Here is a 17884-nt window from a genome sequence, read left to right as displayed (position 1 = left end):
GAAAAATGCAGTGCAAAATTAACCACTAACAAAGCCCAATTTCTTTTCATTTAAAATTGATTCCATATAGTGTTGATAGAGCATTAAAACCCTCCAAAATGTTTTTTTTTTTTTACTATTATTAAACAAAAGACACATTTTATGGCCCGTAAAAGTTTCAGGCTCCAACCTCAGAAGAGGTTAATGAACTTGTTGTGGAGACAAAGTCCCCTCCCTAATTGTTTTACGTAAGGGCAGTCACATGCAATGAGCCATTACACCAGCCATTACACCAAGTGACTGTTATATGCAATCAAGCCCTTCCAAGTAACTGCATGATGAGAGTATTGCCTTTTTTATTTAGCAACTATAATTATAATCGTGCAAAAATATTTATGAGGCATATTCATAAGTTCAAGTGAAAACCGAGCATTCAAAAATAAATGTTTTGGTCACAGATGTCCTATTGTAATGATCATTTTATTGTTATTATCTGTGTAAATGTGTGTGCTTTTTTGTTTTGGTTGCAGTCCATAACAATGTGATTCCTGTTTTAGGTTCGCCCCATATGCTGCTGCCTGTTATCTCTGCATCATATTCTGGCGTGCACCACTTAAGAGAGTGTTAGAATTTGTTGAACGAGTGGAGGTGGATTTCAGAGAGTATGTGACACCCAACCTTCTTCTCAGCCAGATCTCTGGAGTACAACACTTGAATGGGCAGTAATAGGAAAGAATATGTTTTAACTCTATGATTATTGCTTTGCATTTTCACGGTTGTCGAAACATTCCCTTTAAAAAATGTTTTAACTCCAGATGAATCCATGGGTGATTCTCCTGGATAACCTGTGCAACATTACATAATGCTGATTACATATATTATTTAAATATACCACAACGTATCTGTTGAAAAATAAGGACATTTATAAAGTTAGTCTATACAGGAAAGTTAATAGTGTATTATAAAGTCACGTAGCTCCAAATGTGCAATGTTTATTCATTTAAAGTTACTTCAAATACATGTAAACATCATTCCACTATTCATCTAAACAATAATAATAATAATAATAATAATAATAATAATAATAATAATAATAATAATAATAATAAACTAATTGATGGCGAGATGCAGTAAACTTCAAGCAATGGGAGTACAAGAATAATTTAGCACACATTGAATATGCCCCAATTGAATATGCTGCGGAGGCATACTGTATTCTGTTTGTCCAGGAAGATGAGACTTACATCTTCCCTGACAAAGAGAGGACGGCTTCCCAGCATTTTGAATAGGGGCCCTAAGATTTTACGTAAACTGAAAATATTTTGGCACTGAATGATGTATGAAGTGCAACGCAAAGAGAAACAATATGTATTTGAATAAAAATAATACCTTTTGAAATTCTTTGATGTTAGCCAGGTTAAAGGAAAATATGTGATCCTTAGACCCCACGTACAGTCTTCCCCGTTCTTCATCTAACACAAAAGTGTGGTAACTGGAGCTGTTGGCCATGCCGTTGAATGTGATTAAATTGTTGGAGTCCAGCATTTCTATAAGAGATAAGCAAATCAAATAACATTAGAAGGATGTTTGTTAATCAAAGGAGCAAAATCATGCAAGTAAAGCAGGTCGTTGGCATTGCAAGATGAAGAAATAGGAAAATGGGTGGTTTAGGTCTTTCTTTGATACTGTATGTGTACTCACTGATTATTATTTTTTTTTAGGTGATGAAAGCTTTACTGCTGCAATATTATATTGGAAGTGTGTGTGTACTAAATCCAACCAATATCTGTGTTTAACAATTGGTTGTTTTAATGTTTAACATCTCTGACTTCATGCAGCCTTAACATGCTTGTATGTCTTTATTTATATTTAACATAAAAGCACACCACAGGTTACACTGTAATTGGTCATTTGTTTGGAAATAAACCAAAACAACACTTTAATTATTTATTTTGTGTTTACTTCAAACGTTTCCAATGTTATCTTCGTATCTAATCATTAACACCATTATTTCTATATTCCTTACTTGATTGTTCAGCTAAATAAATATTATTTATAATAGTGGTCAAAACATGTACACTTGTATGATTAATGTCTATCTAAACATGAAAAACTTTCAATAACATATACGTTTTTTTTTTTTAAATAAATTCCATGTGGTTGGTCCCCATATTGTAACAAGAACACAGAATACTGCAGCTATTATTGGCTAATGACCCGCATGCACTATAAACCACAACAGCAATTACTTATTTTCCTTTTATCTTTTCCTAACAAAAATATTTAATTGGAGCCCTGATTATTTCCCCCTTTTATAATTTGAAGAGTTAGAATCTTGCGAGGGGATAACTGGTCCATTCATTTGATCTGTAGTATAGAATGCACATTTGTAGAAAATATTTCATAGGCAATATAAAGAAAGAAATAAGTGCTTAGCTCTCAGCTAATGATATTACAGGATCTTTCAGGGAACTAACTATATGAAGTCTTTGTACTGGCATTTGTGTCCTACCAAGAGAGCATATCAGCTACTAAAACACAAATAACCATGCTGAGTCAATATTTGTAGACACAACAGGTCACGACAACGAAGGAATCTGACAGTGATTAACTATTAAATAAGGGCTAAAGTCATGACGCTGGAAAGGATGTCTGGACGTGTAGCATATACCCTGGAAAATTACACAATTTTAGTACCCTTTATATTGCTGATATAAAATCTGAAATTTAGGACACTTTTGAATATCAAATAGACAAAAAAGGCTCACAAAAAAGTGGTGGAGTCCTTTTCCTCTTACTAAAATAAGGCTTCTTTGGGTCTGCTCTAGCTCTTTCCACACACGCTGTTCATAGCCTTTTGTGTACATATGCTGACCATTTGCCACCAAGATTGTTTGGAGTAGGTTTCTGAGTCACAACAGTGATTGTACATACTCCATACTACAATGCCCCAAATGCTTGTAGGATAACAGAGTTTGCTTCTTCCCTTAAATGAAATGGTCTGATATAGGAACATGTTCGCATATATTTAAACATAGTCAAAGTCAAAGACTGAGCCACTGATTGAGCCCCCTTGGATTTCCTTAAAACCTGACCTGTTGGTGAGCCTTGTGGACTGTGTTGGCCATCCCTGGATTATATGAAGACTCCATACATTTCCAAGAGCTAAGTAGTCATAGGGGCCTATGCAGTAAACTTCTATAAGTGACTTATCGACAGTTTTGAGCACTTTTCTAGCAAGTTTGCAAGTGTATCAGAAAGCTTTGATAACATGCCAAACTCGCTATAAAACTGCTTCTTCCCGATCGGTAGACCTCTCGCAATGTCAAACCGAGCTGTAGCTCAAACTCGCATTTTTTACAAATATCAAGCTGTTCAGGTAGCTCCGAGATGGACATCGTGGCTGCAACTTGCAGGCAACTCACAGGTTCTGATCTCGCCACCGTTCAGGGGATCCGCGATGTGACTCTTAAGAAAACATTTATTTTTACTACATCGGATTGAAGCCGAGTGTCTCCGGAGCTGACACGAATTAATATCAGATGCAGAGACCCCCTGCTTCAATCCTATGTAATAAAAATACATTTGCAGGCAGCTTCATTACCTTAGCGGCTAACCGCTAAGGTAATGAAGGGGTTAAATGCCAGTGCCCGATTTGTTGGAGGGTGGATGAAGGTTGGAGTTGCCCAGGGTGTGTGTTTAGGCCTACTGGGAGGGTTGCGGGAGGAGTTAACCCCTTCATTACCTCAGAGGTCACTACCCCTCCCGCTACCCACCCAGTAGGCCTAAACACTCACCACAGGCCAAATACACCCTTCACCCACCCCCTCTACCCCCAACAAACCAGGTACTCTGGTTTAACGTGAAAAAAGAGAATTAAAGTGCGCAACTATTATAAACGTGACGTGATTAATTGTGACAATAGGATAAATTAAATTACGTGACCTGAACAGAGCGTCTGCAGCTGCAATGGAGGGGGGGCTCAGGGACCCCTGGAGCTAACAGATAAATACAAAAAAGACACAGCGCACAACGCTCATAGTGCATTAAAAATTATATTCTCATAAACAATAAATGGGTGAGTAATGTGCGTACATCAAATGCAGTAACAACAAGCAGTTTCGGGATATGTTACCCAACGCCTCTGGAGACCGGAATAGGTGTCCTCACAGGGGTAGAAACGCTGATATCTCTGGTGCAGGGTCCTAGTGGGGTAGATGCACAACCTCTGCTGGTCCTTGCTCCCCAGAGCACGAGTAGAACGGGAGCTACTGGCCCATGCAGTGCTTTGGCAAAGCGAAACTAAGCATCAGCTGGGCGCTGGCACTCTCCTCCGTGTGAAACACTTCCTGGTTGATGACGTCACCACGGGGAGTCGCCGATTTCGGCGCCGTTCAAACTCAGTCAGCTCGCGCAGTAGGGTGCTAGTAGAAAGGTAGAGCACTTGTCCAGAATGTCCTACGCGTTTCGAAACCAACAGGTTTCTTCATCAGGGACTAGCACTGCATGGGCCAGTAGCTCCCGTTCTACTCGTGCTCTGGGGAGCAAGGACCAGCAGAGGTTGTGCATCTACCCCACTAGGACCCTGCACCAGAGATATCAGCGTTTCTACACCTATTCCGATCTCCAGAGGCGTTGGGTAACATATCCCGAAACTGCTTGTTGTTACTGCATTTGATGTACGCACATTACTCACCCATTTATTGTTTATGAGAATATAATTTTTAATGCACTATGAGCATTGTGCGCTGTGTCTTTTTTGTATTACTCTGGTTTAACCCCTTCATTACCTTAGTGGCTATTCGCTATAATAAACAACTTATTTTTAATTTTAATAATAACACAGTATTGAAAAGAGGGTCTCCGGAGCTGAACTGCATTAATCTGCTTCCCACGTTACAGGCCCCAGTACGGGGTGCCAGTATCTCCCTGCATTGTTTAAATCTTACGTGTCATGTTACGGATGCTTAAGAATCTGCCAACGGATTGCGGAATCCGTGGATTGGATCTTACAAATCCATCCACAGGTTGTGGAATCCACTGAGTGTATTGGCAATAATAATAAAAAAAAATCCAATGATTACTATGAATAAACTGTATATATCAAAAGCCGTCAATGGCAAAATCAGAATTGGGAGACTTTGATCTATAATCCCTAAAAAGTGCAAGACAATCAGACCAGTCAACCAGAAGTTTGCTTCGCTTTTTATCTCCTATGCTTGGATCTGCTAGTAAATTCAGGATAAGCTGCTGCACGGTAAACTGACATGCAAATAGTTAGCCAAAGGTTTACAGGCATACCCCGCTTTAACATACGCAATGGGACCGGAGCATGTATGTAAAGTGAAAATGTACTTAAAGTGAAGCACTCCCTTTTCCCACTTATCGATGCATATACTGTACTGCAATCATCATAAACGTGCAGAACTGATGTAAATAATGCATCTGTAACAGGCTCTATAGTCTCCCCGCTTGCGCACAGCTTCGGTACAGGTAGGGAACCGGTATTGCTGTTCAGGACGTGATGACAGGCGCATGCGTGAGCTGCCGTTTGCCTATTGGGCGATATGTACTTACTCGCGAGTGTACTTAAAGTGAGTGTACTTAAAGCGGGGTATGCCTGTACTCCACTGCAGACCTGACAGGGTTCCTAGAAACTAAAAGGAAAATCAGCACAAGACAGATTTATCCTATTACAATATGTGAATCTCTTTACCCGGCCGTGTTACCACCTCACAAACTCAAGCAAGCAAGGCCAAACAGGTGTGAAAAAGGCTTCAAATTCCAAAACACACATGGTAAAAACAACTCTCCCACGTGGCTACATATCAAAGTCTACCTGGTGCAACCATGTCACAAGATTTAAAGAAGAAAAAAAAAACCCATTGCAAAAAAATGGCATTTTAAAAAAATGACAGCGCTGTTTTTTCCATTATTGCACTAGTTTTGCAGCCAGTAGAGTTTTATAAATGACTCCTTTAAAGTCAATGTTATGTCAAAATGGCTATTTAAATCCTTTAGATAATGCTTATGATCTATGGTGCAGTCATCATTTCTTCTCTTTAGTATGAGCCATCAATGTCATCTGCAAAAGGTGCTTTTTATTATGTACATTTAAATGTAAAAGAACGTATTTCTATCACAAAACTGATATCAATATTTGTGCCGGCTTAGCTGTCTTCATGATAACTAAACACTTTCATGCATACAGTTTTGTTTCTGCCCAAATATATATTTTGAAATCAGAGAAAAGTCTATTTTTTGCTGAAAAAGAATTGAGTCAGTTTTAACTTCAACTAGGCGAAAATCTATATACCCTAATTATCAACACTCTTACATGTGAATGAATGCTAAGAAAGCTTGCTATAACGCAGTGGCTTGTATATACAGTATGTAAGAATAGTATTTGTGCAGTGATATAGGGCACATGACTTGGGTTCAAAAGATCTTTGTTCTAATACTGTCTTGGGCTTTGACCCTCTTTGTGACCTTGGGTTTCATGCCACCTTATCTCCACATGCCACAAAATGTTTCTACCCTGTCATCACGTGTTTTTCTTTCATCAACATACTGTAAGCTCTGCAGAGAAAAAAAACATCCTTGTATAATCTGACATAGCTTGAAGATGTTATATGTTGCAAAACTGTTTGTTATGTACAGCCTATATCAAGATATTAAGACATTCTTAACCAATTAAGAGTTACAGTCTATACTGTATATGGTCCACTAATCATTTTTGACATGTTTGGTATAATTTATTTAATCAGCATGTACAGTATATACTTTCATAATCAAATGCTGATTTTTAATAAATGCATGCAGTACATTATTATGGCAGTGTATTGAAATGATTAGATTTCAGTTTGTTTTCATGTGATTATGTGGTATTTTTCCCGCGGATATTTTACTGATAAACATCGGTCAATACAAAATGTTCTATTTATTTTAGAGTTACAAACATCTGAAATGAGACATTTTCTTTCTGTGCATCCCTGGATATATGATAACTTGAGCAAACTCCACCGTATTTCAACATTGAGTCATATTGATAGGTTTTCATTGGATATTTTTCAAGCTCATGCTTTATGCACGTACTGTAGAATGTTGTAGAATCTGAATACTCTTCTAATCTCGCACGGTTCAGTTGTCTTAGAGAAAACAGAACTACAGCAGCTCTGACCCATAGTAAAGATCACCAGAAGTTCGTGAACCAGGTCAAATGTGCAAAAAATTTTCCCCCACAAAATATTTTGTGAAGATATTCACACAACTCTAGTCAATGAACAGTGTTTATTCAAACACAGAATCAAGAAGAGATGCGTTTTTTTCCTGCAAATCAGGCATAGTTTTTCGCAAACAAAAATATATTGGTAGAATATTTTGCTAAGCAAATTTGAAGACATTCCCACATCTCTCTCTACTTCACTGCATGGGGTGTTTCATTGGTATTTTAAAAAGTTTAGAGGGCGTTGGGCCTGGCATTAAGGGTAATTTGTTACCATTTTTGAAGAATTCCAACAATGGGGCCTATGCAGAGAGCAGCGCTATTTCAAAACTCGCCATTTTTTGGAGAAAATCGCGCAGAAAACAGCAGAAAATGGCGAGTTACGAAAAACGCGCCAATTTTTTTTTTCTATTTCTAAAACTCGCCTCGCGGCTGGCGAGAACCTCCATCTCGCCAGTTTTAAAAATATCCTTATGCAGAGAGGCGCGAACGGCATCTAGCGGCTGTTCGCGCCAATAAAATGGCGCGATTGTCTACTTTTTGCCTCGCCAGAAAAAGTTGGCAAGAAGCTGCCGCTCGCGGCCATAGCAAAGGGAAAAAAAAGGCGCAAATTTTTTTTAACACATTTCTGCAGCGCGCATCTCGCCAATTTAAACTCGCCACACGCATTCATGTTAAACATAGCAGAATTCGCACATTTCTGCATATGGAGAATAAAACTCTCCAAAAAAGCTACTTTTTATTAAACTCGCCAATTTTAAAATTCGCTGCTCTCTGCATAGGCCCCAATGTGTTTTTGGGTTTCTGTTCTCTTACACACGCTGGCCAGCTTTGTAGTTATAAATAATCACACCACCACGCCATTTACCAAAACTAAAAACTGTGTGAAACCAACAAAGAAAGTTTACAAAATATTGATTCTATTCTATATAACATGCTGACAAAATGGAGTAACACCGGATGCATTTTATATTTGCAGTCAGAACTTCATCAGAGATTATTTACATTGGGTGTGATATATCCCTTTATAGCCCAAACTCAAAGTGATGGGTTCACTAATACACCTTAATAATAGCCCCATGAAAAGACACAGGGAATAAGCACAAGTGGCACAATACTATGACACCTTCCAATGCTGGAAGACACCGTACGGCACATTAAAGTGAATAGGCCATATGGTGACTTCTGGCGCAAAATTTGAAACTATAGAAAAATACTTCGGCCTGAGCGTAAATATGGGTAAGGCCTAAAAAAGGGCCCACTCTAGGGTAAAGATGGTAGAATATGGAGGAGGGGAGAGTGGAGGGAAGCCGAAACTGCAGTGACTGATGAGGAGCAGGTGGGTATTTTAGGAGATTGGGGGAAGGGCTTATTGCTGTCCCCATAATCACATGCCTTTTGCCTTAGAAATATTGCCCAATATCAAGATGAAAAAGAGATACATAAACATAGGAATGAATTAAAGCAAAGAACATTAAACCACATGTTTCCAAACAGGGGAGAGAAAAAATTGTGTAGAAGGAAGCATATCAGTTCCCATTCCTTATTCAAACCATGGGAACCCTTGTCGCAACTAATATAAAGAAGATCCAAAAGACCACCTCAGGCACAGTGTACCCGTCTTCTCTTTGTGTAACAGTAAATGGTCCTATCCACTGTACTGAAAGATCATTAGAATCAGAATTATATTAGATTGCAAATGGCTTGAAACTTGATGTTCATGGTTACCTTATGTTGTAGTATGCGTTCTTTTATGAGCTAATCTTATGGTTCACATATTGTACATTAACCACATCTATACCACTAAAGGAAGATAATAACGTTTGTGGAGCAGTGTATCAAATCAGGAATGTTATACTTCTTTGGGGTAATTGTATTATAAATGTAATCATTTACAAACACCAGTGATATGAAGCATGTTTTTAACGTAACTTTTAGACCACTGTAACATAGGAAGGTGAAGTACTGTATATGAGTTTTTATTTTAACAACTCTTATACCCTTAAGAAGTTCATTCATAGATAAAATATATCAATGTTTGTAAATATTTTATTTCATAATCTCTGCAATACACATAATCCAATAAATAACAGTAGTAATGTAGTAGGTAGGCATCAAGTTCTGTAGTAATGTTTTGTCCCAATTTATTATTGTTGTTTGGATTTGTTTGGATTCTTTGTTTATCTTGTATTTTTTTTTTTGCAACATGAGTTTTTGTTTTGAAATATATAAAGGTTTATCATGGTCTTTTTCATCATTCACTGAGTATTGATACCTTAACTTCTCATAAATGTACTATATGAAAACGATCATTATTAAAACTGGTAATCCCTCAATAAGAGCATGGGTATGTCCGCTGTCAGTCCTCAGTATGGAGTAACTGACATTTTTCAATCTCAGGACATTATTCTATATCTGATGAAGGGGCCATTCGGGGTCTTTTTGGAGTATATATAATTCACCCCTAAGTGGTCTATGACAGAACTTTTGATTCTTTGAATTGGGTACCTTATTCAATAGCTTCTTTATTTATACATAATTATATTTTTCTTTAAGATATTATTGACCAATGCTACTCCATAAGACACTTTCCGACTCTTCTAAGCAAATATGGCACATTTGAGTGTATTTAAATGAATGGGCTGTAAGGTGTCTTCCAGCACCAGAAGAGGTCTTATTGAATAGCACAGCTTAGTGAATATGGGCCTATGCCCATTCCCTGTGTGTTATATTAGGGTTAGTATTAAAAAAATTAATCCACCAATCTCTTTAACTTTGGAGTAAAATAATGTATACATACTTACGTTTGTAGTCTTTATTTTAGGGTCACATATTTAGGCATCAGCAGAGTCTACATCTTAGCACCCTTACAATTTAGTTTTGTGACTGTGTGGATCTGTATGCATTTGACCATACTATCATTTATTAAGACAAAAGTTAAGAAAGTATAAACATGTACTATCATACAAACAAAATAATTAAATGGTACAAACAAAAATTAAATTATGTTTAACATGTTAATTGATTTGATATCAATTACAATTATTTTCATCTGATTCTAAAAAGAGATGGGTATTTAAAAAAAGTAGATAACTTTTTGAACAATTACATTGTAACCCTTTTTTTAGTAATCTATTGCATACAGTCCCAGCTCTTTGCAAAGTACAGAATACATACTGTATGCTTTTGTGGATGAAAAACTTGTACAGTGAAAAAGATGAGTTGAGAGTTAATAGCATGAATGTTATTATTCAGAAATTATCTTTCCTAGGTGTTTGGATATTCACAATGTACAGTAGAGGTTATGTGTCAAAATCTCCAACAGCAAAATTGGGGTAAACTTGATGCAAAACTACAGCATCAGGTATATCGATGAAAAAGAATGAAACATTCAATGTTACCCCAGTTTTGCAGCAAGATGTTGATACATGGCCCCACGTGTGTGTGTGAAGAACAACTTGCCTTGAAAGGTGAAGAAGGAAAACATTTTGTGAATTACTTAACTTTGCTGACTTTTAAGTGTCTGCTTTGTTCACTGAAAGTGTCTGTTATTGTAATTTCATGGTAATGAATCACCTTGGGAAATGTATCTTATCAATAATCTAAGTGGACATTAACTGTGGTTCTTTTCCCATCTGCTCAATCAATCTTAAATTTCCATGTTGTTGTTAAATGTTTCATCATGACAGATGTCAATCAGATGGAAATCTGGAAGCCATAGAGTTGAGCTGATTGAAATCTCTATTTTTTGTTTGAGGTTATTGTGTAATAAAACAAGATTGTGTCAAACAGATTGAATCACGAAATAACCAGCTATGCAGGGATTCTTAGTTTCCAGCAGAAGTGTAAAACTAACTTACACGTTAAATGAAAATAGCCTCATGTTTCAAGCATAACAGCAGTGGAGGACATACATTGTGCATTGTGCTTTTAGGAACGCAAGTGTGTTATACTGTATGAAAAAAAAAGTGACACAAAAGTAGAGAGGGACGAAGCTGTCACAATCAGTTTTGTGGAATTTCCGGAGCTTCCCATTGAAAATCCATTTCGCGGTGTGAATCCGTCGACGGATGGTTCCAGTTTCAATCCATGCGGATGAATACTAACCGCCATTGAATACAATCCACTGGTGATTTTAACCATCCAATCCATGGTCCGCAATCCTCTAGTGGATTTTAAGAATCCAATCCGCGGATTCAGCAACCCGCGAGCGGATTGGATTGTCGGTGACCCCCCGAAAATTTGGAAAAGTTGAGTCGCCCTATTTCAGACTGATTCGTGGAAAATCCGTGAACCAAAACAACCGGTGTGTTACAAGCTTTCATATCTCTGATAAAGGACCCCAGGAGGTTCAAAGCATGTGACATATCAACTACTTGTTGGTCCAATAAAAGGTAGCATACCACTTACCCCCTCTCCCTCCTTTGTTTCTTCCATGTAGTAAGGACCAACACGGCTACCCACCATTCTGTGTCTACAATTTCATTTCACCTTTAGAAAAACATATTTTATACAGATAGAGATCAGCAAAACATAGAATAACTAACAGAAACACGACGCCTGCCCAAATGGATATGAACCCTCAAAATGGTGAGTGTATGCTATTGTCTTGTTGATTTATGACTGAATATAGGATTTTTTTGGCACTAAATGCAAAATTAAGTTGCAGTTGGGATATATGCATATCCCAACGAATCTCCACGTGCCACAATCCCCATTTGCAACCATAATCCTCCCTCCACCCAAAAACATACAAGCGAAGTCAATTTGCTATCTTTATTATGTCAGTAAAATATTTTGTTGAAGGGTAAAAGTTGACTATTAACCATAAAAATGAGTGTGTACCAAAATCAAATAGTCAATCTTCCTCTAGCTTTATTAGGCCTTTATACACTCACAGTATTATGGAATCACATTTTGTGGAACAAAAGACACGTCCATTAAAACATATTTTTAAAATTAGGGCGGCGCTGTTAACAAGGTGTGGTATACACTTCTCATATACATCAACGTGTCTGGTATTCGCTTTTTGATGTTTAACTCAGAGTAAAGCTACCTGATTTCAGCGGGTGTTTCCCTTTTTTTATTAAAATAAAAGGAGTTATAAAATAGTTACATGCAGTTAACTACTTTAAAGCTTTGCATAATGGGCTGAGGTCAACAATTTTTCAATGTGCCCAAAAGAGTCGTAAAAAAAAAAGTTTTATATGAGGTCTTCATTGTTTTCTATGGGGAAAAGTAGTTTGAGTTAACATTTGTTTTCTATTAGCTGTACCCTTCCACAGAGAGGAACACCAATAGAAATCCAAATAAGAAATACAAATGTAGCATGAAACAATAACATATTCTTTACACTTTGTCATTCTTCAAAACATTAATTAGGCCTGGAACATAATAAAAGAACAGAATATTATGTTGATTCCCCATAATGAAAACAGGAGCTATTTTTAAACACCGCAGTTCAGATTTTCATAGCAGTGAGGTTGGTCGTGTTATGATCAAAAATACATATCTTCCCATAAATGCAACATTCTCACTAAGGCCCTTGTTCCATATGGCAGGAATTCTTAACTGCAGTCCGCAAGACACCCCAACAGGTCAGGTTTTCAGGATATCCCTGCTTCAGCACATGTGGCTCAATCAGTCCCTGCTACAGCAGACGTGGCTTAATCGGGGGCTCAGTTGATATCCTGAAAACCGGACCTGTTAGGGGCTTGAGGACTGAAGTTTAGCACCCCTGCATTACACAATAATGGCCTAAGACTCAATTCATCAACTCGGTTTTAACTGGTAAATGTAAGACGTGTTACTGCTGCGTAATATAGCTGGGAGAAATGAGCATGCCGGAATGTATAGTACTAAAGAGAAAATGTAATCTAGTGAAATGACATACTATATAACCCGTTTTATTACCAAATATCACTGCACATTAAGTGGCCTGAATGTTAATGCTTCCATTATCTTCCAGTACATTATACAAATTAAAAATTCTCATCTCCACATTAAAAATTCTCCATCACACAGCTCCTACATGCATACATTCCTTCTTAAAGGCGCAATCCTGGGGACACATTACATTTAAAAAAAATTATAATTTGAAGTAAGGGGTCTCGAGAGCTAAAACAGATTAATTCCAGCTGCGGGGACCTGCTTCACCAGATACTTACCTCCGTTATGGGTGCCAGTATCTCAGATCTGGTAAAATATCCTGCGTCACGTGGGCCAACAGGAAGCCGCAAGGGATTACGCCACAGCTGACTTTTGCCCCACCGGACGCAGGAGCTTTGAAGCAACCATTTCGGTAGCCCCAAATATCCCAGTCTGGACTGCTACCCCCGCACCTTCTACGGAGGTAAGCATCTCTGGAAGCAGGGAGTTCTGGGAGCTGAAATTAACGCGGCTCAGCTCAGGAGACCCCTTGCTTCAAACCTATTTTTTTTTAAATGTGCCTCCAGGAGTGCCTCTTTAAAAGCTCTTTCTACTCTGCTCAAAACCTATCCCTCTGCCACTCTCCTACCGCAGCCTCGGACCAGTCTCCAAGCTCAGACCACCATACATCTAGAATCCAATTCTCATAACTGTAAGATTCACCCCCTCACAATTGACAATACTGTTTACTTTATAAAAGAAACCCAATGCTCTTGAGATTGTATCTCTAGTATTGACACCATATTTTACTTGTTGCCACGAGTGAAGGTTTTCCCCTAAGTGCAAGACACACGGTGAGCAGCCATGGCCTCTAATGACCTTGTTATCCCCACTGCATTCCTGTTCTTTTTATTAGAAGCTCCTCCAAAGAGGGAGGTCTTAATTTTTTTATATCAAAATGGTTTCATTGCTTTTTTTTTTTTATTGTTAATACATTATAATGTTCTGAACATTCATAATGATTTGTTATACAAGATTCCAACAAATATTTACAAAATATTTGTGCTCTGTCTCATGGCAAAACAATATGTTTCAGTTGTGAAATTTTAATCCTGACATTCAATTTGATGGATTCTGTTGTCAATTTTAGGCAATTATCTTGTGATTAGAGATGTGCAAACTCTTCACAGGGGTTCATGAAGCAGGTGATATCCACCGATATTGTGTTGTGAAACTTATGCAAAAATAATAGACTTCTCTCATATTTGACTCTTATTTATTTAGAACTTTTTCTAACGCGCTAATCACCAAGAAACCTCAGTAATAGAGCGTGTGCAGGAACATAGGGAGGACACCCATCACAAACCTACATTCAGGATCTACTGAAAACATAGAGAGAAAGACCAACGAATGGTGGAAAACAGGGATCAGCAAAGCTGTCTGTCAGGGTATTAGGGTCTCTTTGCCATGCTTTGTTTAAAAAGGAAGGTTTTTTAATTCCCTTTTGAATGGAAGCAAAGCATCCTGCTTTCTTCAAGCTGCAGGGAGCTTACTGGAGAGGCTATAAATAGAGCACACATCATTTGGCTTATGGGTTTGGGATTGGTATTGTTTATACAGATACACACCCAGTAGATGGGGATTTTTTTTTAGGTGTTTTGGCAAAAGAGGAGGGTTGGATAGGTGGCATAGTGATTGTTGTGGCTGTGGTAGGAAAGGCCTAGTATGAAGTGACATCCTAAAGAAAAGACTAGAAAAAGATACTGCTACCACTAATAGAATCAACAGTTGTGTTTGAAGCCATGTTGAAGCTGGCATACCTGAAAACCTGACATGTTGGGAGGGCTTGAGGATTGGAGTTGAGCATGCCTGGACTACGCAGTAATAGTGACTATAATGATGATGAGGCAATCGGGCTGCTCCCACATGAGTTAATACAGGGGGCAGCATAGGCATGAATGATGTAGGGGGCAGCATGGGTATGAAGGAAAGGGGACATCTTGCATTGAGCTTTGCTAGAAAATCAAATATTTCAAATTGTTGGTGTTAATAACCTGGAAATGCCCAATATTTGAGATTAATGCCCAGAGCAAGATTTCATTTTCCCACGTTGCTTTAAAGAGGTGGTATGGGCATTGGCTGAGTGGGAGGTTGGAGGGGGAAGAGAACAGAGAGGAATGTCCACAGTGAGTCATTAATTAAGTGGGGGGTGGGTATACCTGCAGTTAGCCATTGGAACAAGTAGTGGGGTGGGTGGCAACAGCACCCGAAGACAGATTCTGTGCATCTGACCTTGCAGGGATGAAGGTCAGGAGGAGAGAGAAGAGAGACACTGCCAGTGGAGCCTGGGGTCAGTTATATGTCACCTTGGGCCTTCAACTCCCCCAGTCAGGGCATTATTGGCAAGTAATGTCCTGTTATTTGGGTGATTATTATGTAATTAAACCATTAACACCTAAAGAATTTCTCAAGCATCAGAACAGTAAAGCATGTGTGAAAAAGCTGGGGTTAAACAATTAAATATCTTATAGCTGAGAAAAGATAACTATGAGGTTCTTTATAAAATTGAAATAGTGCAGATCGGGGCCCTATCGCACAGAAACTCCCATTAAAGTCGCAGTCCCATCTATTACCTGAAATATAAAGGGTAAACTTTAATTTTTTCATCCCTATAGTACAATATCTATTACAGCACAGCTGCCTTACATGGAGTGTTTCCAGCTTTCTATCAGAAGGATGTGAGCCAGAGATCTCCAGCCTTTTTTCTTTAAGAAGCAAATCTATAACGCAGCCACCAACACCCTTTCCCTAACCGAGATAAATATAATTTATCCCACTCTGTGAGAAAATGTGCAAAGCTTAATTTAGCCCCTTCTAGGACCAACACCTTAATTCCCTAGCTCACTATCTAATAATGACATGTTCTGCTTGAGATCACCTCTGACTTAATTTGCCAAAAATAAACACTTTCCCACCTTATGATTACATGCCATTTATGTCATCTTCTACTAGCTGAACATACGGTAGATATAAAAATGACAAGCGCTCTTATGTTTTGCAGATAATATTATTACAGACTTTTCATGAAAGCTCTCAGAGTCTAAACAACAGATATATTGAATAAATAGCATAATAAAACATGACATTCATTCTTTTGAAGAGGTCAACATTTGTACACTTGCCCTGTTACCACTGTTACAGACAATACTTAGCATGGTTTCCTATCTTGAATTTCTGAAGACGAGCTGGTTCAATCCTATAATAGTCTCATAGAGCCCTTGTTACAACACTTGGCTAGTCTCTTAATTTCAAGGTGAGCACAGTTCGTGGATGACATCCTAATTAGGATATATATATATATATATATATATATATATATATATATATATATATATATATATTAAAAAGGTCACAGCTGTGCATTTTATGAATTCAAATTGGCACTAAATGTGTTCATTTCACATTGCATCCATCCATGTATTGAGGTGATTTGCATTGAAATTGCTCAATTTGCGTCAGTGAGTAATCTGGGAGGGTTTTTTGGCGCAGCTTTTGGAAGAGTTGCTTAACATAATATTATAACGGAAGTAAAGTTCAGTAATTGATGCAATTTCCTTTCTCACCGTCTCATTTCTGTTCACCAGGTCTGAGGTGGCATTCATTTTGTTGCTCATGAGATTGGTGGAAAGAGAAAGTAGCAAGATTGATAAATAGTGATGTGCAAAATTTTCGCCCATGTTTTGCTAATCATGCTAAACTGGTCCACTTTTTGGCTACATTTTTTGTTTTGACTCTGCAAAAGAGGCAACACCCTAATCTATGCAACACGTGGATACCTGGGAAACGTGCTAATAACAATATGCAGATTTGCAAATGTAACTATGCACATAGGTATATTTCCCAGGTATCTCAGTGGTGTTCACATGTTATATAGATGAGTGTTGTTGGAGGTATATAATATGCTGAGCCCTATTTCCCAATAGGCCCACCAGGCCTTGGCCTGGCCGGGCTTGCCTCTAGTTTTATTTTTTGCATCCCTGAAAACATTAATCTGAAATCCATCTCTTTCTCTTCCCTTCCCTACATTCTGCCTTAGACATGGGTGCCGCCAGAAAATTAGCGCCAGCGGGTTGTTGAACTTAAATTATCAACGGCAGAAATAGCGTAAATCGGCACACATTATTTATCCGTCTGGGGCAGTTTGTCTTTAATTGTTGCAGGCTGCCGTTGTTATCAGAAGCTTTTCATTAAACAGAGACTTCAAGCTGACTTTAAACACCTAATTTTAAATCCTAACAGGTGACGGCGGCGGAATGTGGCGTGCTGGTGGGGGTCGGAGGCCCAATATTGGATAAATCGGGCTCTGATAATATGGATGGATATGCTCTCTCACCTACACAAGCCACATTATAGGTTCTGGATTTTGTGATTTTTGGCAAAATATATAGCATTTAAAAAAAAAAAGTGAAATAATTCACAATCCAAGTTGGGACAGAATCCAACATCACTATTCATATATTTGCTGATGGTGCAACTTGGATCTCAGTGCCTTCTCCAGATTTATGTAAATGTGTTGGAGCAGTTATCACTAACTGATATGAAAGATCCACAAGGAAAAATGATTTACAACTTAAACCCCAAGATTACATTGTTTTCACAGTAATAATTCACAGATAAGATCAATAAACCATGTTGAAAGCACAGATATCTTCTGTATGTTGATTCTAACTTTCTGTAACTATTATCGACCATTTCACTGAGTTTTGTTCTTTTTTCATAGACGCAACAGTAGATATTTATTATAATCTTGAT

General features: G+C 38.0%; 1 protein-coding gene across 3 annotated transcripts in view; it reads right to left on the bottom strand.

Moving 5' to 3' along the window:
• Positions 1-17884, bottom strand: part of SEMA3A (semaphorin 3A) — a 280469-nt gene that overhangs the window by 198405 nt on the left and 64180 nt on the right. For all 3 annotated transcript variants that reach the window (XM_075599556.1, XM_075599555.1, XM_075599554.1), the window contains exon 2: positions 1369-1526. In XM_075599556.1, coding sequence (XP_075455671.1) covers positions 1369-1526 — 158 coding nt within the window. The remainder of the gene's footprint in view (positions 1-1368; positions 1527-17884) is intronic.

This window comes from Ascaphus truei, chromosome 5, assembly GCF_040206685.1.
Source record: "Ascaphus truei isolate aAscTru1 chromosome 5, aAscTru1.hap1, whole genome shotgun sequence".
NCBI classification, from domain to species: domain Eukaryota; kingdom Metazoa; phylum Chordata; class Amphibia; order Anura; family Ascaphidae; genus Ascaphus; species Ascaphus truei.
Note: the sequence above shows the minus strand (reverse complement) of the source record. Positions and strands in the feature narration are given on the sequence as shown.